Consider the following 24,759-nt stretch of genomic DNA (forward strand, 5'->3'; position numbering starts at 1 on the left):
GCGCACAAAAGTTATTTCCTATATTTAGAGCCCGATATTTTCACTCACTTTTTCGCTAAGCAAATGAACAACCGAATCATTTTGGTGCGAGTTGGGTGGCAAATAAGAGGTTTGCCGGACTTTCGGGCTCTAAAAGAAATCAGGCTTGTTTTGGCAGTTGTTACACTGTGCATTGCTGCGAAATATTGCAAGCACAACAATCCAAAGACCCAATAGTAAGGCCAAAATGGGGAAAGGCCGGGAAAAGGCATGTTACTTTATCAGTATTTGAGTACACAAATCAGATTCGTTCTTTGGAACTCTGCCGGAAAGTTGGAAGCACCTCCATGTTTTTGGCTAGTCGAACGAGAAGCCTTGACCCTCAACAAGGCCAAATTTGAGATTACTTAGCTGGCTTTTCTGGCTGTTTTGACACCCAAGAAGAAGAACCTGTTGTCGTGTCAAAACCCTAAATCGGATCAAGTCTAGATAGAAGTGGAGAGAAGTTTGTGGATTCTCTCGTGAGGTCCTTAAATCTCTTAAATCCGATGGGTGCGTTCCCAAAGAAACTCCTCCATCCCTCATCGTCACGATTCGATCGCTTACACGTGTAAGATCGAACGAAGGGATGTGGATAGCTCTCATGGTTTACTCTTGTAAAAAAGACCGTTTCGTGTTGTCACCTCTGGTCGTGAATAAGGTGTTTGTGTGTTTGCTCCTGCGTTCAAATAGTTGCGAAGGTGAAAACGAGAATCTGACACGCACACGCATCTAACTAGACAGATTCCGGGTTCGTTTTTTGCTTGAGCACGCGTCCTTTTCGTTTTATCCCCATCTCCAGCTGATTTCCAATACCTCTTTATTGCCAAACACTTTGGCAATTGCCGGATAAATAAATCTGCCAGGGTATCATTGGTTTTCCAAGGACATGCGCTTCTACTGAAGGCCTGCTTTGCTTTCCTCACCAGGAATTGAGCATACTCGAGAACGCACGAAGTACCATGTTGTCCAAAATTTCGGGACTCTCTTGAGTGAATGTTAAACGTCTAAAGGAACAGAGGCGAGAGCCTTCGAAAACATTTCACGTGGATGATGGGAATGCTTTCATTTCACTGGTGGTGGAGAGCAGCTAATTTGACACCAAGATTGATTATCCGCCGGCGACCAACAGCTGGACGGAATTTCCTTTAAATCTTTCTCTGACGACTGCTTCCTTTTCCAACCCTCTGTTCCTCCATGCGTTTGTTTGATGAATTTAATATTTACGTTCCGGCCAAACGGGCGCACAGAATTGTCGTTGTTCCGCACGTCCTTTGATGATTGAATAGCATTGCTGTTTTTGGACCCAAAGTACCATTGTTATTGCTCGGAGGTTCATGAAATGTATGATTGTGTTAGGACAAGTGCGAAAAATGCACATCTCACTGCATTTGAGTGCGCACCACAACCACCACTGGCATCATCCTCATCCACTTTTGAAATGCAGTTTAGACAAGGCAAACAAAGAAACCGAGATCTTTGGTTGTAAAGCCTTCTTGGCACACAGTCCATCGTTACGTGCAAGCGGAATACGCGAAACAGACCATCCCAGAACAAGAAGAAGGGGAAGAAGATATTCATAAGCCCCTGGGGATCAGAAACACTCATAACAACCCTAGTGGGTATTCAAATACCTCCAGGTCCCATATGTGCTTATTCAATTTCAAGTGGAACCAAGAAGTTACCTTCCAGAGAGACAAAAGAATGCAGATTCCACCTCCATCGAGGCCATTCATCATGGCGTGAAGGCATCCCCCTTTTGAGGGCGATCCGGTTCAACCTTTTAAGGTCGGCAGAGATTGAACAACCTGAGCGGGAGGTTGTGTGCAAGCAAAAACTGCAATCTTCGATTTATTGCATCACTTCGATTACGAATGCAGTGAAACTCTCTTTCGAGCGGAAGATCTCCGAGGTCTACCCAAAGAAACCTTCCGCTCGAGATTGGGGAGACACTGCAAAAAAAGTCAAACAGAGTTGCACAGCACTTCGTAGGAGCTTCAGTGTTATTGAATACACGATAGTCAGGTTCAAATGTTGATATCTGGACTGGTATTGCCCCAGTGGCTTTTTGATTGGTACTCTTGTATCCTCTTGTCTTATCTCGGCCTCCGGGAATGCTCGGGTGCACTTGAGAAGTCTTCCCGATCAGGATGGATCTTCTTCATCTTTCTCTTCCTTTAGTTTTTTTTTTCGGACCAGTCCTTCAGAAAGCAATTTTGACTTTCTTTAGCCGATGTGATGTTTTTACGAGCGCACTAAACCAAAGTTTCTTCCCAGATCAACGCCAAGGTCGCCACCTGGTGCACCTGGACCCTTTTGATACCCAGTTTATCGCTGGGACCATCCATCCATCCCTCCATCCATCCACCATGTGTACGCTCGCTAGTCGCCACTCTCTCAAGCTGTTTTCTTTTCAGTGTTGCCAATCCACGTCCGAATCACTTCGCCTCAAACGCAATTGTCAGCCGACCGTGTCTACGACATTCACTGTATCACTTTCGGGTCTCGACCATCGGCACTAGTCACGTGGTGGCTGGGAAACACTCAATTACTCGACCACAGCACCAAGGTAATCCTAGTACGGACAGGGTGGTTTGAGGTTGTTGATGGAAAATCGAGTCAAGGTCAATGCTTTCATTGCAGCCTCAAAATGCCGGAAATGTGACCGAAAGCACTTTGCGGTTCCAACCCAAGGTCATCGACATCGGGAAGCTTTTGCGGTGCCGTGCCGAGAATCCGGTGATGCCCGAGAGTCAAATGGAGGATATCTGGCGATTGGACATCAATTGTAAGTTAGAAAGTGTGGCCTGATTTTGTGTGGAAGAGAAAGGGGAAGAAAGGGATTCGTCCCCTTTTTCAGTTGCCCGTTGGGAAATCATAAAAAAAGATTACCAAAATATTTGTCTTGGCTTTGATCAGCTCGATATGGGGGTTGATATGTTAGCGACATCATCTTCAAATGTACTGCTCTTATCGCTCCTCGAAAAAGGGGGAAATGTCATCTGAACAATCATAACAGGTCAGCAATTTTGCACGGCTAGTTTCCCACTTTTTCGAGTCTCCGCCATATTAGTACAGCTGCTACTTTGTGAACATATTTGCGAAATGTATCCTTTTTTGTTATGGACCAAAAGTAACCACGGATGGAGAATTGTCGGCTCTACGTTCAATGTCAACCGCAACAGCGGACCCCCTTTAGTGTCCAAAAGAACCGAAACGCACTGAAATATTACATCTCCCCTCTCGTGATCAAAATAACTTGCCCAACGTAATCCAAGTGAGTGCTTTTATTGTGGCTAACAATTGACATATTGATAATAACAAATCTCATAACTTTGCCTGTGCAGTTGACTTCATGGACGATCTCAAGAAGTGAAGGCATTGCGGCATTGGAAACATATTAACCTTGCATGCTCGCACACTTTTTTTGCATGAGATTGGCAGGCCCAGACGTTGAACATGCGAAAAAGTTTGAGGTTAATAAAAGTTTCAAGTGTGATGAGTGTGTGCTTGAAGGATGGATAGATCGGCCAGAGAAATGGGTCGTTGTGATATCCAGACAGATTGGCCGAGACTTTTTCCCTTCTCACCCGGTGATTGCCGGGATAAGTTTTCGCTCAATCTGTGTCAATGTGAGCGAAAAGGTCGAAATTGCCGGTCTTAGTCCACGAGAATGAAAGAAGGTGGTAGAACTTTCCCACAGCTCTTTCTTTTCTCAACGATCACAAACTTGGGTGAATATCAAATCATCTATTTTGGAGCCATCCATCAGGAGCAATAAAGTTTGGGCACTCTCTCTTTCTCTCTGAGTGGATCTAATTAGTCGTAGAGGGCCTCCTCAATGATTGGATTCGCCTCCTCCATTTCTCCATGGCCTCGTTGTGGAACGGCCTTAGTATGGCAACCCTGATCATAGTTGAGGTGCATTGCGGGGATGGGATTGGAATGAATCTATTTACCAGAGAAAGGGAGAGGATCCTCGTTTCATTTCATGTCGGGAATGTCGACTTTGTCTTCCTGATGTTGTTCAGCCCGGGTTCTCAATCTCGTTCAAGTGAGCAGAGTTTGCCTCTTCTTGTCAGGTTGAAGTTGTTAGTTCTGGCTTTGGCGCCTTCTTCGGCAGCACTGAAGAAGGCCTCATCATTTCTTTCCCCGTCTTTTTTCTCATCTCAAGTACCATTTTGGTCCTTTGCCAATGTCTTTCACATTGTCATCCTATGAATGGTCCCTCTCAAAAACGTGGAACGAAGTACTGGGAGTTCCAATGAATTGTAGCGGGATTGAACACAGGACCTGGAAGGCACACATAATTCTTGATTCGAGCCATATTCTTCTCATATTCGAAATAATCCAAAGCCATGCCTTTCATGGCACCCTCTTTAAGAACCTGAGCGTCGGATGCAATCCCTTCAAGGAACCATAACCATCGTTATCAAAATCGTTTGAAAACTAAATTCTCGGGAGCCGACTGCTCCTACAAGGGCTGCCTGTTTTGGTCCCCAAATGCAAGCCTCGAGATTCAACATGAAGGCAAATTGGTCCAAGTGTCTTTGTTGTGGTATTCTTCACCTTTTCCTAGGACCGAAGGAGACTGCCGTCGAGTCTTGTTTATGATACCATCTTACGGGCCACAAAAACGAAGTCCCATCTTTCTTCCAGTCTGTCTCTTTTTCCACTTTTTAGTGGAACATTGGTTCCGCGACCTTCAGGATTGCCAAGGTGGCTGTTCCTCTCGGAGGCAACCCCCATCCAATGGGCTGACGCTCGTGATTGATCGGAGAAACGGAATTGCCGATTAGCAACCCTGAACCAATTCGAGAGCGACCCAGATGCGGGGTATCAATTTCGAGCTGGAAGCATAGCTTGACAAATTTGCAATGGAAAAATGCCAGGTAGAGGCTCTGTCAAGCAGCGACAGGGTGCTTACTTACAACTAGTGGCTACTTCAGATATTTGGAAGCAACCGGGTGTCTCGAATGGCAAGTCATTGGCCACATTCCCCCTGCGTCTTGAGATACTATTAATGACGGGTTCCCGACCATTTTGGAATTGGAATGTGTATATATGTATTCATAGGAGCGAGAAGGTCAGACAATCTCAGGCCAATCTCGAAATGATGATGATGATGATGATGTTGATCCTAATGATACGTATATATTTCTTTCTTATTTGAGCTCGCTTTTCTGTTCTCTGAGACACAAACCAGTATTTCGTGCTCACAAGTCAACCTTAGATTCGTCTCAATTCCGAGATGAAAAGATACTGTATCTAATATGCAAATTTAGCGACTCCACTCAAAAGTGGGCAACAACAACTCGAAATGCATCTCGATCAAATCTGCCCTCGGGCTTTAAGAAATGAATGACATGAGAGAAACATTTTCGTTTCTAGGTAAACATGAAGCCCCTGAACGAGCTCTTGGTTTTAAGTTTGATTTTCCTTTGACCTTTTCGCGGATGTTTCTGGACGGCTGAACTTCAACATCAATTTCCCACCGAGATGATGGCTCAATCTCATCTTTTTTACAGGCCTGTTATCTCTTGGCGAAGGCATAAATATAAGAAGCCCTTGTCTTGAGTGGCATTTTGTTGGCAAAAATCGCCACTTTTAGCGGATATTTCACGACGTTTCTGGAATGAGGAGAGACCTGTTTGGAACAGCTTTTTTTAACGTAGTAGAGGCGGATCTAGGACTCAATCATGTTTTGTCCAAGGCGAAAAAAAGATGGCTGGTATCATCAATTTCTTTCATTGGGATATATCCCTCTTTTTGGTCAGTGCCTTTGAATGCACTGGACCACATTTTTCTATTGGATGCAACCTCATAAAAGATGGCGAATCACAGAAAGAGGAACTGCAGCTACTACTTCGGACTTGTTCCTACTACAATTCGCTAGATCCTGTCAAAAAAAGAATCCCAAGATTTCTTTAGCTAAAGAACATTTCCTCTCTTTTTCTTTGTCGTAGTCGTCGTCAGAATCGTCGTCCCCTTCTCTGGAAAGGAATGCCCCCCCCCATGTTCCATTGGAATTGAATTGTTCGAGAAAAGTTCCATACGAGAAAAGACGAGGTGCTTGGAACATGAAACGCTCTTCTTCTCCTTCATCAGACGCTCTGGAACCGTTCCATTTGACTTGGTGCAAGTACTTTAACTACCTTAGAATCCCTCATTTCGCCATCTGTCCCCGTTGAAACCTCTCATGGAGGACCTCCGACAAGGGGAGGGTGGAAATCCCACTGTTCCTCTGAAATGCCTAGATAAAGTTCAGGGACCATCTCGTTGATGTGGTTAAGCACAGACATAGCTCCAAGGGAGCATTAAGAGCGGGCTTGATCCGAGACCAATCCAAAGACTCCCATCTACCTGGAACTTGGATTTCTATGATAGCCGTGAGTGTCCCATTACATCTTGTCGGATTACTCGCTTCTTGTAGGAGGTCCATAGTATGTAGCACTCTAGGTGAATCATCGACACATACACACATTATGCATCGAGCCTTCAGTGGGTCGGAAACGGGGACCAAGGGACCTTTGACCTTGGACTCCATGGGGGATTCCTTGATTTATTTCACTTGGTACGAGGAACCTTTATTTTGATAGTGGAACGTGCAATCAGGTGAATCCTGCTAAGCACCCGGCCTCATACATTGCGTTCCATTTTTCTTCATCATCGCCTCAAACGAGCGAACCGAGTGGAAAAAGTTTCTTGGAAAAAAACCCTCTTGCTCATTTCACCGGATATGCGAACAAGTTTTCAATGGAACCGTTCTCGCTCTAACGGCCTTAGCCATCCTTTCGTTGCCAATGACATCAAGGTCCGTGTTATGCATTACAGAAGGGCTCTGCATGCAACCTTGGGTTAGAGGGTCAGTCGAGGCCTCAACAATGCGATTGGTTTCCCTCGCTAGCCATCGATTCAAACCATTCGTCTTGATTAGAGAGAAACTTTGCATGCTTCGAGAAGCTTGAAACCCGCATTTCAATTATGGCTCGCTGAAAACAACTTCCGCGGAGCTTTTCGAGCTCTCTAACCAACCAACCAACAAACCAGCCAACCAACCAAGGACGGGACGAGATAAGATGGTGGGTTGTTTATGGTTGGCATTTCAAGGCTCTTAGCCTTGATTGAGACCACCGCGATTATTACTTTTGTTTTGACCAAGGCCGGCCTTTGATCATCTCAGGGTTTTTTTCCCTCCACCAAACACTCACTCTCCACTGGCAGGGATTGAACTTGACTTCTTTCTCCACGAGGGAAGCTCGACTGGGTTGAAGTGATTCTGCACCATTAATCGAAGTTGACCTCTCAAATTTGAAAGGGAAAATTAATCTTACTTGGGCAAGCTCCAGTGGTCTTTTTAGGGTGAAATAAATGGGATAGAAACGAGCCGTCCTCGAGCCATTGGACTGGCCACCAGCCTTATTCCTCCACTCTATTCGAGTTCGAGCACTTGGTGGATGCTTTTCTGCCGTCCACGCTTCCAGAGACTCAACTCGAGCAGCCATAAACCGAATCTCGATGATGATCTCTATTGTGACCTTATCTCTTTCAGATTTGCCGCGAGTTTCTCTCCGATTTGGATCCACTCTGAAGCCTCAAAACATCAAGGAGGGCGATGATGTCTACTTCGAATGCCTCGTCCAGGCTAAACCCAACGTGTACAAGATCGAGTGGAAATTCAACGTAAGTTGGTCTTTATTCATCAAGTGAGCCCACAGGCCTTCTTGTCCTTATGGGTGAAATATCCTCCAATAAATATGGTTCCAGTGCAGTGGCAGAGCCATTGGAGCCTGAAATTTGCCAACTCAGACATGAAAATGGAAGTGTCTGCTGGGGATTTGAATTATAAGGCCATTTCGATTTCAATCACGGAGAGGCAACCCAAGAAGCTTTGCAAAGGCTCCTCCCAAACTCATTTCATAGCAAATGTACAAGAACATCGTTTGACTTGGGATTAAGCTGAAACAGGCAATATCTCATTTTAATATCCGCTGACTTTATGTAATATATTTATGGCCTCCAGTTATTGTTCCTCGCGGTTTTCGAGGCAGCCTTTTTGTCTCAGGCTTTGTTTGCAGTTGTTTCATTGGGACTGCAGACATTTAAGGTGTACTTTTTGTTGCCCTTGGAGTCAGTTTTGAATGGCCCGGCTTCATCATGATAAATCTGCATGGTACCAAACAATGGCTCAGTAAAAAGTGATCCGCATTGAAAATATCCTGTGGGGAAACAAACTATTGGGAAATTTGCATATACGAATGATCCAAGCAAAACCAGACAGAACATGTCAGTTCAACTAGCGAACTTGCACCAGGAACATACGCGAGAACCTTTTGTCAATTAAATAAAAACACCCTTGTCACGCTCAGAGAGATTAACTTTCTTAACAAGGTGGCAAGAAATCTGCCAAAAGTGTTCCAAAGGCTGCCAAACCTCAGAATCTTCATCATTCTGAGCACCCTCGAGGTAGTTCCAATACAATGGGAGAAGAGAGAGATGAAGGTCAGTTTTGGCCCAAATGTCCCAATCGAGGAACAATGAAGTATCCCACCAGCTAGTTGGAACCTTACAAGCTCATGGAAACTTGGCGACCCTGGTCGACTTGTCATACTTGTTGGCAAAAGGAAGTTTGGAAAATCCAAGTCAGATTGAGCTTTGGAAGCCGGGACCCTGTAAATCAGAAAGTCAGAGAAAGAGCTCGAGCAGACTTGAGGCACAACAAAGAACTTGTGGAAGACCAGGTAAAAAATGTGGGAAAAGACAATTGAATGGGAAAAAACTTGGCGAGGCGTGCGAGGTTTACATCTTGGAATCATATTGTCCTTTTATCGTTCCTCAAGGTCGCAACAAACTTTTCCTATGTGACCCTCACACCCAAAAATCAGTCAGTGACCACCTTACAATTAGCACTTGCTCCAACAAGCCAGACTTTTCTCGCTCTTAATTGTTAACATGGAAGCTCAGGGGAGTATTCCATGCTAAAAGTAAGTCCATCCTCCTCTCTTCAGCCTTCAGAGGTCGGGAAATGGAAACTGATAGGCATCATCGAATATGAGTTGTTGTTCATATTTGGGTTCTTTCAGGGCCGTGACCTTCGTCAAGATGTTCGGAACGGTGTTATTATGGGCAACCAGAGTCTGGTCTTACAGAGTCTAAATCGAAATGCCACTGGCCATTATCAGTGCCTGGCTACCAATGAAGAGGGCACAGCCACCTCCAACCAGCTGCGATTGGACATCAAATGTGAGTAGTGAATGAACACAAGCAAGGTTTAGGGCATAGGAATGCCCTATGGTGTGTCTGGGGTCTTGCTTGATCATCCAGGTCCAGGGTGACCGTTGCATCAGAGTGCCAACAGGTTCACAACTCAACAGAGAAAAGGGCTAAAAAGGGACTTTCAATCATGGTCGCACCAAGTGATTTCTGTCGGATTTGAATGTCTCCAAATGCATTTATTCAATGTACTTTGAATCTGACGCGATGAATGTAGTAAGGTCTAAAATATTTAAAATTTAAATTCCAAAATATTTTATAATTATTTTCAAAATAAAAGTTTGATTTTTTACAAGGGATTATTCATTTGATATGTTGTAAGTGCCAGAAATACACAAACAATGCGAAAAATATGGGTAAAATGTTTAGAATGTTAGATTAAATGAAATGCCACTCGAAAAGCAATTTCACAACTCTTGTTCCTCGTTGGAAAAATATAACCCAACATTATCTGGCCTTTGAAATTGGTCAAATCAACTTTACTCTTATGAAACAAAAATATATAATCGCCAGGAATGCAGAAATTATTTCGAAGAATTATGTTTGATGCACATTTTATCCACTTGTTTCCAAATGCCAAATTTTAGCGGCCATTCTTTTAAGGGCTAATCGGCTGAAAGCACACATTTTGTTGGAAAAAACATTTCTTGTCAACAACTCAGAATGGGCATTCTTCAACGTGATTATTATCGAATTTATTTCAATTTATAAGTAATGTTTTTTCTGCATATAATCCAGAAAAATGGTCTGTTTCACGCCAAAATGGGCGAACTTTTTTTTCAAACAGTTGATTACTAGAAAAAGTGTGCTTGCACTATTTAGTGAGATGTCACCCTTAAAAGTATATGTGTTTTCCTGGTAGGAAAGAACGTGTCGTGTGGAAACCTTGGAGACTAATTTGTTACCGAAGGCCAAGATTCAAACTCAAGTGAACACAAGTCTTGATCTTTTAATCCCATTTAAAGCAGTATAAACATACTCTTTTACTTTTATCGTACATTATATTTGATTGATTCAAGGTCTTACGTTGCCTGAAAGTGTAACCTGTTGTCTGACCAAAGACCAGCTGCACATCGTAATTAGTCAATTTGACTGATGCATAGTGCGTGCAAGATAATTGAGAGTGAGATGTATAATGGTCTTCGCTCAAGGTCAAGACCGTAGCATAAGCTACATCACATGAAACTTGATTCGATTCCAGCTGCTCTCTGTGGAACCAAATTTCGAGATGTCAAGACATGAGGTGAGGGGTGCAGGTGCTTCCCCGGAAATCCAGGCCATATATGTGGGTCAATCAAATGTTTGATCTAGCCCAAAACCAAGGGCTTCAGATTGGGCAGAATAGGAATATGGACAAATCGTTTATGGTCAAAAGTGCTAAGGCCAGACAAATGGAGATTTCTAATAACCAAGTGGGAGGGCTTAAGGTCCGTGTCGCCATTTCTGTCCTATTTTCAATTGTAAAGGTAGTAAAGGGACGTTGGGTATAATGTGTTCCTCGAGGCCACCACTCGCTTCAACACTTCTCCCCGTTCCTTAGTGCTTGTCCACGCAGAAAGGTCGACAGCTGTTTCATTGTGTGTGAAGGGGGGATACAGGGTCACCAATAGTAGGCGGTAGGAAATACGTAATAAGAGGTTTGAGAAAGAGTAACATCCCTTTGGATCATCGTTATAAGTTTTGAGTAAATCATGTCGTTTACATTTGAAAGAGCAAGCCAAGGATCGGGCTTGGAACCTGGTAGTGGTGATGGCTCGCCCTGTATGAGTGTGTTCCTAGGAGGTCCTTCATTTGATCGTCTTTCAGTGTTCCACTTACCACATTTTAGCACACAGGGGTTCAACCTCACACTTGAATTTGTGGCGAAGAGAGCAGAGCGACAAAAAATCACTGGAATAACCCCCGCTTGATTCGATGTTGGAGCAACATCTGGCACCGTTCCAACTCGGCATGTTTCGAAACGAGTCCCATAATTGTGCTTGCCTGACGTCGAATATTGTAAGATCGTTCAATGCCTGGGATCATGCCCTCCGGATCTTCATTGTTGGAGGCTAAATTATGGAAACGATCAAGAGAATGAATGATACGTCACCCAGGATTTTTTAGTCTCTCGTTGAATTGTCCCCTGTTCCCATTTCCTTCAGTGCGAGAGGAAATGACTGCAAAGGTCGTAATCTCAAATTATCCTACCAAAGGACGCAATGATATGAGAGAGCTAAGGCAGGAGGGAGCAGATCTTGAGATGGAATCTCCTTCAGTAATTGTAGTTTTTTCCTCCACTTCCTCAACGAGATTTCATATTTGGAACACTTGAACGATGTCGAGAACAAGGCCCCTTACAATTAGCCTCAGGGGAAAGGTCAAGACCCACATAGTCCACATGTTTGCTCTGCCATTCTCGTGCTCGTTTACCACTACCAACACCGTCGCCGGTGTAGTGAGTGGTACAGCTACTCCTACTACATCAGAAGAACAAGAAGGGCCTTTCTTGTTCCCCTTGGTTTGGCTTGTCATTTCCAATGACATAAAGTGTCCAAAGTGGCTCTATAATAGTCAAAAGCACTCCCCAAATGTGCCCAAAAGTGTGCTTCCCATTTACTCTCTCTTTCTCTTTTACGCTCGCAAGGTCTCATCATGGTTATTTGATTCATTTGGCAGTGTTCCAAGGCTTCAACAATGTCTGCCATTGAAGTGGTCCAAAGTGGCAATGGTTTTGGTAGCTCTCCTCTCTTTATCTATACCTCTTGTTCAAAGGTTCCTTCTTTCCTTTGTACTGCGACCTCAAGATGGAACCATTGTATTAATGAATGGACATTACTATAATGATGTACATCTCGGATGAAAAAAAGCACCTCCCCAAAATGGGTTCCCTACACGGCTTTCATTGCTAATATCGCTTCCATCCCATTCGCCATAGTCGCATCACTCTCAATCAACCCAAGAATATCTATTGTCTCAAGGAAAAAAGGGAACCAGGGTTGTGGTTTCTCTTCGGAGGAGCTAGTGTGCATCTGCAAAATCGTCACATGAATGAGCTTAGACCAAGAAGAACGGGAGTGAGTGCCAAAGGCTCTGGCCTCAACAGGAAAGGTCCTCCTCTCCTCTTCTTCTGGGGTTCTTCACCATCCTTCTTCACTTTTCCTCAAGCTCCCCTACCAATGAAAGGGACCTACGTTGAAGTTTCCCGTACAAAAATTGCTCGCCGTCCTCCTGTCCTCGTCGCTGTTGGAACAAGATGAATTACTTCTTGCATTTTGATGAGATGTTGCGACGGAAAGAGCCTCGTTCCACTCTCTCTTTTGCTCCCTTTCACTTCACAAGCTTAGAACATTCGGGAGACTTGCCCGGGGGTGACTCCTGGCCAAGCTACTGGAAGTGATGGAACTGTCGAAACTACAAATAGTGACCACTTCAACTCAGAATTGGAGGGGCCTCCAGATTTGACCAACCAAAAAAGGAGTTGTACTCCCAACGACTTCGAAGGAGGCGGATGATTTTTTAATGATTACACTGCTGTGGATTCCAAGGGACTGGCTGATTTGGAAGGGTATATCCTTTTCTTCCAGTTGAGAAACCCTGAAGTTGTTGAACTTGCTCTCGAAGCGTTGCCGAAATGTAACTAAAAGTCTTTAACATAAGCTTGATTTATAGTCTTTCATGAAGAAAATACGAAATGCCAAAACAACCATGACCAGACCAAAAAGAGTGGATTTTTTTTTCATCTGAATGTAACCTGTTCCAGATAAACCAGTATGTGCGGATCATCAGAAGCTAGTCTACGGTGTGGCCCATGGGGAAATTGCCTCGATCAATTGTACAGTTCGTTCCAATCCTGAGGATCAACTCCAATTTCATTGGACCTTCAACTCGAGTTCCGAGCTGAACACGCTGCCCGAATCCAGATTTCGGACCACGGGGGCCACTTCGCAGGTACTGGTTTTATAACTGGAATTGTCCATAATATCGGGTGAAAGGACACAAGTTGACGACGTGTTCCATCTTATTCGCAGTTGGTATACAGCTTGAATACGGGCAGGGACTATGGGACCATCTTGTGTTGGGCGGAGAATCAGTTGGGACGTCAAAGCGTCCCTTGTGTGTTCCATCTTATTCCAGCAGGTGAGTACACGGACGAGCCTTTTTTCAAATTAATTTGACGCCGGTAAATGCATGCTAATGAATGAAAGAATAGGGCCTGGAATCTAAAGTCACGAAAGACAACTTGAACCAGATGAGACTTGTGTTCTTTGCTTGGAAAATATAACAAATAATGATCCACATAAGACCCTAATGTGACCTGATGGATCTTGAAGGCCAACCACGCCCACTTGTATGAGGCAAAAAGAGAGGCCTTTATTGAAGAGCAGAAGACTGACAAGTGCATTAGCGACCAAAGGGAAATAACCGGAAGAAGTACACGGAATGGAAGCCTACTTATTAGATCTGCTGCCTTAAACGGCCGGTATCGTAGTTGTGGAACGCTTTATTAATATCTTGCACGAAATGCGGGCCTAGTGCCTGGATTTCCCTTTTCTTGTTATCAAATTGATCTCTAGATTACGGTACGTTTACCGCCTCCAATAGTGCTACTGGCAATGGCCTCGACTGCAGACTGCAGAGCCATCAAGTAAGTTGGAGGTCCCCCCCCCAATCCTTGCACCTAATGATCTTTATGCCCCTTCCCTTGGAACTTTGGAGCATTATTCTTGGTTATATTCCATTCCTCGAGCCACGTTGGAACAAGGAAACACTAACGTTTCAATTGAAAGTTTCTTTGACCCAAATCGTTGTGCTAATTCGCGAGAGTGCCCTTCCTTATAACTCAATGCTTTATAAATACAAGTGAACTCGCCATAATGCTTTGGCATAATCTATCCAAGGAATGGAACACATGTTGAATCGTATGAGCCTCCCCTTGTTTTTCGGGATAACCATTTAGGCAGTGGAAAGAAAGATCGAAATATGAACGGGATGGGAACCACCCAGGAGTCTTGAAGAAGAAAAAGGAGGAGTCGAGGGGGTGTTGACTGAGATGGGTGGGGGAAAATGGGGGAGGGCCATTAATGATGTGGAGAGCATGGTTATGGAATCGGCTGAAATGACCAAAAGGCATGCGATGCATTTCATCAAAAGTGAGCTCCCTTCCGAAACCCAACGAATCCAAACATGAAAGAGGTCAAAGAACACCAACATGGATGATTGGGAATATCACTCAAGTTTGGGTGGGGAGTTAGCCCTTCGCATTCTAAGCTGGTTCCACATGAAATGAGTGATAAATGTAGAAGTTGGTTATCTCTTAATCTTCAATATCAGGAAATTTTATCACATGTTATGATCAGAGTGTTCCAAAGAATGCAGCTTTACTGCGTCCAAGATTGGCGAGATGGATTTGACCTAACTTAGAATTGTTTTCAGACTTGTTTTTATCCTAAGTCTAGACCCACTTGACTCTTTTTTGATGGTGGTGTTTTTTCAATGCAGTCATCCGACAAAGATATGATCCCAAATAAATGCGGATCAAGCAATATCAATCTGAGCTCTCTGTCGGTTGCCGTTTCGTGGCAGGGTTTTGTTGAGCTAGATTGCAAATGGGATATAAACATCCAATATTGATGAGCCAGAAGGCTGACTGTGGGCCCGCATTCTCATCCTGTGAGAGCCAAATAGGATTTAGCACTTCTTCCGAAACAGCTTGCAATATAAACCTCACGATAGCCAACTTATTTGTCGAGGAGACTTCATCCGTTATTGTTGCTCTTATTGAATCGTCGTTGGTTCACATGCTGAGTATTTAAGGATGTTGCTTCTGAGATTTGTGTGTGACCCATTTGTTCTGACCGGAAAGCAATTTGGATATGGAAAGCCAATTTCTGATTAACCATAATGTTATTGCTGATGCCTGATTGGACCCTCGGAGGCAAAAGGGTAGGAACAAGACTTGTATGCATTGTCCTTTTGGCACTGATTGCTCTAGTGGAACAATGACGACGCCGAGGGAGACCGTCAGGGCACTAAATAAATGTTTGGAAAGCCTTCCAGATCAGAGAAAAAAATCTGATAGACTTCGGCTGCTGATCTGGCTTGGAACTGAGGACTGGAACTGGAACTAGACTGGGGCTTGAAATATGGTCCAAAGAATGACCATTTGTTCCATTGATTTGAGCGCAACGCAGGAGTGGTCCCCTAAGTGGGAAGTGAGGCCGCTCCTCGTCCGTCCAGAAAGGTCAATTGGTCACGCTTGTCGCAAATCAACTGACCTTGGGTGAATCAAAGGCCACTTTGACAATCAAAGGATTGTTTTATGTACTTTTTCATTCAGTTGGCTGAGGTCTCGCCTGAATGCCACGAGACCAGATCATGTGGACCACTGTCTTTCTGTGCCATTGTTTTAACAAAGGAGTGATGGAACTTTTTTCTTTATCAGCCAAGTTAGCAAACAATACTTTTTTTGTTGGTCCAATTTGGAAACTTGTGGGTCAACGTTAATGCAATTGTGTAAAATCGAACTTTTAGACCCGTGGGAGGTCCATCTGGAAAATTTGAGTGTTAATGATGGCATCTAAGGCCTAACTCAGTCTACGACGTTTCAGTGGCGAGTTATTGAAACTACTTGGCATAACGTTTGTTCTACCGATGATTTGAATCGGCTTTGTTTATATCGTTGGTGCCGGAAGGAAATGGAACATGATTCAGGAGGAAGAGATCTTGCGGCATGAATATCCTCGATCCTGCAGTTCATAACTCTTTCTCGGGCCACAGTCATAGATTCACATAACCTTATCTCACTAAACGGATTCAAATTCGCCCCTTTTCCATCTAGTATGTAGGCATGGGACGAAATAATATGGACAAGTTTTTCCACATATTAATTATTTTTACAACAATTTTAGAGGACTTGCTTGCCATTGTTGAGCTGTTGAGTTTCACAAATATTTGCTTTAGAAATAAAGAAATTCGAAGCATGGAAAAGAAAGAAAAATGCCTGAAACTGAATTTGTCTCTTGAGTTTGCAATTGGTGGTAATTACATCTCAAGAGTCAGCGGGTTTTCTGAAAACCATGATTAACAAATTCCTGACCAGAAATGAAGGAAAATGTAATAATTTTGCTCAAGTCAAAAAATGTGACATCTACGTGTGACCAGGAGGTACCAGGAACTCAGAAATGACTTCAGTGTTAAGCTCTACCTTAATTCATTAATTTTCCTTTCGTCGACCCATCTCTAATCCAAGAGCAGAATAAAGTCCACGAAAAGACCCGAGCATGGATGGTATAGTGGCAAGCGATCACATGTGTTCCACGCGAAGTTCTATTGTTCCAGCGAGGAAGCAAAGTTATTCGATTTCGATATCCAACTTCCATCTCTTTCGCTTGTTCCATGTCCTTCCCTCCCCCCCCCTTGTCTCTCTTACCAGGAAGGGTGCTGGAACAGTTATGAATTGTTCCTCCGCGAGATCTCAGGAATAGTTTTTGTCCTCTATCAAATTGTGGGGTTTATGAATCAACTCACCCTTTCTGCCACGGGAAGGGTTACCCAAATATTGTTGTTGCCCTTTCTTTTTCCATCTCGCTCAAGATTTATGGACCAACAACACGTTCGATCCAGGAATGACACTTACGATTGCACCTTGTTACCAAGATTTTTGCCAGAACATGTCCTCCATTGGGGAATGAAGTCCAAGTCCTAAACTAAGGTGCAACGCTTGAAAAAGGCCTGGGGTGCCCTGTGGCCACAAAAGTGACCTAAATAGTTGCTCCCAGAAAGTTTGGCCTTTCATCGTCGTCGTCAATGCCTTGCTTGACAAAAGCAAATGAACCCATCATTTCAAGTTTAAGTTTGGGCACCCTCAACGTTTCCACTTTTTACCACTGGCCTTGGATCTTCAGTAGTACTGAAGGAGGAGACGTAGCAGAGCAGCAGTAGCCAAGCAAAGGATGAGGTTCCACATTGGCGCCTTCGTAGGTAACTTCACAGAACCCAGGATGCCCGAGGTGGATGATGGCACAGTTACATTTTCTGAGAGGAAATTTGAAAACTTTATCCCCCTTGACAAAGAAGCCGCTCAATATTTCCTCGTCCGTTGTCATGCAGGACTACTTTTCAGAGTTTTGCCAACGACTGGACATTATTTAACGTATGTTTTGAACACGGCACTCTTTTGCTCTTGGAACACTGACATTGATCAGGTATGAATACCAAACGGATATCATTGGTGACGTGACACATGAAAGCAGGTTTCAAACCAAGATGAATCACCATTGATGAGATTTTGGTCTACCAAGATCAAGCAGCTTATATTGTATGGCGAAAAACTTGAGCTTGAACTCTTTGAAGTGGACAATATACGTAGCAGCGTTTCTTTATTGAGTCCAAGTTCTCGTCCAAAGGTACACAAATGAAATTCAGACTGATTGTCAAAGGTAAATCCAAAATGAACCTGATATGATTTGACAAATCAGTAATAATGGTAATGATCCAAGATCAGGAAAACCTGCGTGTTCCAATAAAGAGTTGTTCCAAAGTAGGGACGTTGTTTTCCTTGATAGCCCTTTGTGATATATTCGCTGAAGGTTGCAGTGGAGACAGGAAAGAAAGTTCTTTCAGGAATTTGGGGATAACCGAATATTCGGAATTTAATCCGCTTACAATGTGGGAACGAATCGTTGGAACAAACTTTGGATCTAAGGGAATGGATCTCCTCCATTTCGAGAGCAAAAATCCCATTTACCGACAAGTTAAACTATTTCGATTCTCTCCTTACGGTTCTTAGGGAAAAGCGAAAAAAACTAATAGATTTCCACCGCTCCCTTGGGTGTGGTGGCAAAATTTGGAAATGGGTCAATTGGATTACGCCCAAAGCCGGATGGAAAAAAACAAGTTTTTTGAAAGGAACAAATTCAAAAGAGCACACCGCTCTTTGAAATCAGGCTCATTAAGCTCAACGTAATTCAACATTCTTCTCATGAAGAAAGAGGGACGTTGAAAAATGAAAATCCATTTTAAAAGCACTCCAGGACCCCCTCACTCTCACGTGTTCCACCTCACCTTTTCCTTGTCCATCCAAAGCGGCAATTGGATTTCTTCGTTGGGCTTTTCTAGGGAAGAATTGATGATGCATAACTTAGGAAATATGTAAGGAAAACTTTCTCATGTTTCATTTATCATTTCTGACTTCATCAGATGTACTGTACTGTGCATGCAAAAAAAAAATGGAACATTGTACTTAGCATCGTTAAGACCTAGAAGACATATAGCTCCACGATTACGTTTCCATCTTCAGTACACTTCCACAACTCATAACATGTATTTCGGTGTCTTGAGAGGGAAATTTGGTGCTTGGGATATTAGATTTGATCATTTTCACCTCGGAGGAAGGTCAATGTAACAAGGACAGGACTTTAAAAACGCCATCAACAAAATGGTATCACTGATTATTTTGGCGGTTGCTAATTTTTTTGGAAGTTATTGACTTGGTTTTTAGAGTTAAACGAAAGTAGCATTTTTCAACCGCTGATCCAGGACCTTAGTTGGTAAATTCTTATAAAACCATCCACCTTTTCCTCCAATTACAATCAGTGTTCCACAACTTGATCAACTGGGTGCAAAATTCGTGATTGATTAATTCAATCGGTACAAACTCAAAGAAATAAAACCATTATCACATCTTGATGTAATGAAAAAATGCCAAAAATATGTTCGAAATGCTTTACTCTAAAAATCTTGCAAAATCAACTCTACATGGTGGTTTTTGACATGACACCGAGTGCATTTATCTGGTGTGTGCGAAAACAGTTGTTTATGCCTCCTCATGGGTCGCCTTTTGTTTCAGTTCCCCCGGCAGCTCCCTTGGATTGCCATCTCATCAATCTGACCTCGCACAGTCTTGTTGCCAAATGTCGACCTGGTTTCGACGGAGGCCTCCCTCAGCATTTCCAATACGAGATCTATGACCTTCAAGGCCAGAGCTTGGCCACCTCAATCTCGCCTGTCTCCACCATATCCACCACCATTGGCAACACTGAAGCCAATCAAGTTGGACCAAAGGGCGGCAGCCGAGTGGCCCACGAGAATCTCAAATTTCGACCTGAATTCCAAATTGATCGCATCCCTCCAGATACGGACTTCCAATTACTGATCTTTGCTGCCAATGCCAAGGGAAGATCCGAACCATTCCCACTTCGAGGAAGGACACGCCAAGCGAGTTTGTTGGAACAACAACAACAACAACAACAACGTGGTCCACAGCGGGGATCTTTGCCGCCGAGTTCCAGTTCCAATGCTCGGGATCAGAGCGACAACGCAATCAAGTTCTCATTTAGTGCAGGTAGGCTTAGCTCCTAGAACACAACGGGACATTGGGAGCCTTTCGTGTACTCCGTGTGTATCTATCTGGGTGTATGGGTGGACTTTACGGATCGGAAACTTAATTGCGGGCCGCCGAATTGGCTTTTCCGTTTGGAATTAACCTCATTGTTCCACCCAAAGATGGTCCTTCAATCTCTTTATTGCCCTCCCCAAGGCTGGCAAAGATATCGACCCTTTCTTTTTTTCCCCCAAGCTCTGGATTGAATCATTATTTTTTGGGTCGGTGCTGCGGGAATGAACTAACCCCTTTTTTACTTTGGAACGGGCAAAAAGGAACGATATTCAAGCCGTGCTCATCCTCATTACCCAAACGTGAACTTGATGTGACTCGGAGAGAGGCTGGAAAAGAGTGGAAACCAAAGTAAACGAGTTCCAGGAACAGCTAACCCAGAGGCCTTAGCCCCTCTCCAAGCCAAAACCCATGAGTTGAGAAGGTTTGTTTTCATCAAGGGGCCGGGAAACAGAGGAAGAAGAGGACGTGAAAGTAAAGCGCCATTCTGCATGATGTTGGCGGGATCCAAAGTTGCCAAGTCAAGACTGGAATACCAACGAACAAAACGAACACTCTTTTTTAGATTAGAGGCCACTGCCTTTGCCACGTACGAGCATACTGGTGGTACGTGGGGGTGAAGGCCAATCTACAAAGGAAATAGCTGAGGATTTGATATTTGGCTGAAACGACGCACTCTTAGAATCAAAGTGGACGGATTTGCGAAGTCGAAGGCGCATGCATTGGTCCACTTGGACTTCACATGGGCAATGCCCGGTCGTTGTTGTTGTTTTTGTTGTTGTAGCAGCAACAGTGGTGGCAACTTTTTCTTCAAACTAATTAGCAATTTCGCAAGGGATGAACGCTGAATAGGCGTGTTGAATTAACAAATGCTGAGCATCTGTCCACTTTTCCCTCAGAACTCGCCCTTCTTGAGGAGGTAGATGATACAATCCCATCTCAATTTATAAGGCCGAGGGGCCAAGTGGCTCGCGGACACGTGTCCTTTATTCCATATTTCTTTCCTGTTTGGAGATTTCCCCTTGTCAGCTCAAGCTGAATGCTGTCATTTTTCTCACCCGGCGCGAGTCTCACCCCCGGAATGATGGTAAATATCTCCGTCTCGTTTTTTCAATCCCTTTTGTCACTTCCTCTTGGGCCAAGTGAGGCTCAAGGAGATGATGATGGGCAAGATTGCGTGTAAACTTGGGCACTCACTCCACTACCCATCTACTCGTCCGCCCGGCCATCTCACCTCAGATTCGCGAGGCCATAGATATCATGAACATGTGTTGTCTGTTCGTCCTCCAACTTGTGAGGCTGCTCGTTGTTGAGACTGCCATTTTTTGGCGCATAAGGATTTTCGGGAACACTCATAGAATTCCAGCCTTGAAGGCTGCTTGCTGTGAGGTGGAAATGAGCCCAAGGGGACGGGGAACCATGTGAGGAGCGAGAGGTCAGGGCAACTTTGAAAGCGTCTCAATTACAACGGACAAACTTTGGACAAGTCGGTGAAATATTATTGGAAAGCAATATTTTCGCCAAGAAATTTCCGCCGACTCGACGCTTCCTTCCTCCGATCCCGGGAGTTGCAATGAGAAAAGGGGCGAATATCAGACGGAATGGTAAGATTAGTGGATGATGGAGAATATGGTGCCTTTTCTCCATCATTGGTGCTGAAACAGCGCTCGTAAAATGTTGGCCAGGTCTGCGAAATGGCACCTTTGGCCGCCCTCTAGCCGCCCTCTAGCCGCTCAAAGTATTGGCGAAACTACGCCCATCAACGTCATCTCATCCTCACGAACTCCGTACCGAAGAAGAGTCAATGTCACTCACATCCGTTGTGCATTTTCCGCTCGACTAGATCAAATTCGGCACCACATTGTCCGTGGTCCCACAAGAAAAAGAGTGACCACCATTATGGACCCTCACGATCATCGTTCCGTTTGTGACAGAGAAGCTCTCGCACTCGGTACTGTGGTAGAGCAATCGAGTATCGTCTTGCCCGGACCTTTAAATGGCACCTTTGAAGGGCAAATATCCGGAGACTGATCCTGGAATATTCGTAAAATACCACTTCAAAATTGACTCTACTCTGGATGATCAGGGGCGCACTTTTGTCAACAACCGACATGAAATCTATGGTTATGTTAAACGTTATGGCGTATGTGTGGAAGCGGTTGGGAAAGGAGATAGAAATTCGCTTTGTTTCGATGCTCCTCAGGCAACGCGTACGTCCTGTGTATAGATAGTTACATGGCAATGCTTGGAAGGACAGAGAGCCCAAATTGCCAAAAATGCAACACCAAATGTCGTTATTTCCTGGGAGCAATGGGAATGCTTCTCTCGTTGTCTCTCCCCAAGTTGAAGCCCACCCGAAGCTTAAAGTGGATATGAGAGCCTCTAAATTGTGGAAAGTTTTTCCCCCTTTCTGGGAGGATTTCTTTGCCAGTCTTTGAGCCCACTTGGCCTCAATCCCAGGGCATCATCATCGTGCATGGCTGGACGGAGTCTGCAAATTGGTTTGTAAATTCATTGTCCACCACTCTCACTGTATACAATAATGTTCCATGTACATTAGGCGCCATTGGGCCTTTTCCAGCGAGGCCTCATCGGATCACAATCTTCCTTGCAGAGTCCACCCTCACCGAGCAAGGCGAGCTCAAACCCAGGGCCACTTTGCCCGAGAAACAAGGCGCCGAAGGGATCGAGCAGCGCTTCCAGCCCTATCTGAGCATCATGGGAGGCATCGGATGTGGGTTGGTACTTATGACCTTGCTGATCCTGATCACGATGCGATTGCGGTTCCGTCCGGGAGGAGCGGGCGGAGGAGGATCCTCCCCGTCGTCGTTCCAAGCAAGTCAAGGTCGAACTTGGCGCACAGATTCGGGCGAGATTGTCAAACTCGAAGATAAGGACATGGACCCCTTGGCCCCGAGTCCGGGTAAGATTAATGACTGGAAGCATATTCCACAATGCATTTCCATATACCCACGAATGAGTGGGTGGCTGACTGGCTGACTGGCTACATTTTCCCATTAGACGGTCATATTCTTCCAATTAGTCGGGACAGAATGATAATAATTGTCGGATGGCTGGTGAATAAATGTTGGCGAGGGGGTCACACTCTGGAGGAAAAAAAAGGTCTCTTTATGAGCATGAAAGTTGATTGAAGTGAGACCCACGTGGGCAAAGCCCAGGATGAGTGCCTAAGCATCAGATGAGAGGAATCCACTGAGCACACGAACTTCATACGGCTTGTCTACCCTAATTACACAACTAATTAATGTTGTACAAGAGCAAACCCTCATCGGAGATGTGCGAGTGGGGTACGATGTACATATATACTACACAGAGTCGTGAACCGAATGAGCACTTACGGACGCACGTCCATGGAAAAAGCTTGCAAAAATGACAGCACTTGAACGGTATTGCAAAGTTGGAAATGGTTCCAAAGAAAAATGTGCCAACAGAATGGGGCGACAGGATCTCGGGAAACGAGAGAGCATTTCCATGAAAAATTTGCTCCGCCAAGAATATTTTCGAATGGGTCTTTGAAAGAGTTATGGCCTTTGAATCATACCATTTATAGACACAAAGAGAAAGGGGAAACTAGTAAGAACGCCAAGAAGGCCTGGGCCGGTTTGGGGGCATATAAAGGGGACTGTTAAAAGCGCGTGTGTGGGCTCCCTGACCACTCTCAATTCCTTGTTTGGTGACTACTCGGACTCGGAGGATTGAGTCCAATTGAAAACAAATTTTCCATGACTTGCAAGCTTTCTCGTAAATTAGACCGTCATCAAGTATTGTCGAACTTGAACGAGTCATGAATATTCCATATCCAAGAAATGCATCCCATAAGCCCAATCCTAGACGAGGAGCTGCTTTGCTGGACGTGGAAAATTATAATCCGGCCCGTTTTAATTGGAACTGCACAAAATTGGGGAATATCTTCCAGTCGCAACTTTCTCAGAATTACCAAGAGGGTCCCTCTTGGTGTTAGCAAATACTGACCTTTTTTAAGTTGGAAATGGATGACATGGACCAATTTTCAATCTTTAGGTAAAATCGATTCAAGCCATTGGCAATTCTAATTAAGAGTATTTTTCAGAAAACAGATAAAGGCCTTAAATACTGACAAGAATTGGGACAAAAACATACTCCACTCTAACTTGATTGATAGCAAATGATGTACCAGCGACATTCCCAAACATATTTAAATCAATCCAACAAGTATACAGCCTTTCGTTGATGAAAGCTTTATTTCGGTGGCTCGACTTTGAATATTCTAGAAATATCAATTAGTTTTCCAGGTCGCAAGCGTGTTATTTAGTATCACCAAAAATAAGGGTAAAACTATTTGACAAAGAGTATCCTCAATGGAAAGCAAATTATTCTCAGTATTGGGTTCAGCTCATATTTCATCATTTCCAAGATGTTTGTAACTGTAACCAAATGTAAAGTAAAAGATACAAGTTTTTGTTTTAGTGTTGTTGGGGATTACATTCCCCGTAGCCCCATTACGCTGCACGAAAAATGATTTACATTCTGCATGTCAGAGGGCGCTTTGTCATTCAGCAAAAAAAAATGGCCGATTGGGCCAATTCTTTTTTATTGAATTATAATGCGTCTGTGTTATTTTTGGCAAATTCTATCAAAATCTCATTTATAATTAATGCCCCGGGTCACATAATGTCCGGAAAAGAAATTGCTTTCATGGCACGTCAAAAGTAGTTTATTTAGCAATCTACCGTGCGTCTTCGCGTTTTGTTTGGGCTGGCTGTCGTTGCAAATAAGGGCCCTTATAGAGATTTGAAAGTCTGACAATCTTGCATGCTCTGTATTTAAGAAGATTCCAATCACATTTTCATAGGCACAAAAATCGTTCAACACAATTTCAGTAAGATTGCTCAAAAACCCAGAACAGCATTTTTAGCTGAATTGACATTACGCTTGACGACGTCATTGAACAGTTTGCGCTTTAAACATCATTCTCATTTATGCGGGTGTTTTCCCTTTTTTCTTGATAAAACGATTATAGCATTCATATTTGATTACCCATTGTAAAACATGTCATATAGAACAACGTTTTCTAAAAATAAAATGTAAAAAGA

The 24,759-nt window shown here is 43.9% G+C and overlaps 1 protein-coding gene across 1 annotated transcript in view; it reads left to right on the plus strand.

Annotated features, from left to right (window-relative positions):
* LOC131883188 (protein turtle-like) overlaps positions 1-24,759 on the plus strand; it is a 49,984-nt gene that overhangs the window by 22,544 nt on the left and 2,681 nt on the right. Inside the window, exons 7-14 of the mRNA XM_059230575.1 lie at positions 2,436-2,587; positions 2,662-2,806; positions 7,571-7,701; positions 9,102-9,261; positions 13,034-13,221; positions 13,302-13,410; positions 19,121-19,615; positions 22,281-22,589. Coding sequence (XP_059086558.1) covers positions 2,436-2,587; positions 2,662-2,806; positions 7,571-7,701; positions 9,102-9,261; positions 13,034-13,221; positions 13,302-13,410; positions 19,121-19,615; positions 22,281-22,589 — 1,689 coding nt within the window. The remainder of the gene's footprint in view (positions 1-2,435; positions 2,588-2,661; positions 2,807-7,570; positions 7,702-9,101; positions 9,262-13,033; positions 13,222-13,301; positions 13,411-19,120; positions 19,616-22,280; positions 22,590-24,759) is intronic.

Source organism: Tigriopus californicus, chromosome 7, assembly GCF_007210705.1.
Source record: "Tigriopus californicus strain San Diego chromosome 7, Tcal_SD_v2.1, whole genome shotgun sequence".
NCBI lineage: Eukaryota > Metazoa > Arthropoda > Copepoda > Harpacticoida > Harpacticidae > Tigriopus > Tigriopus californicus.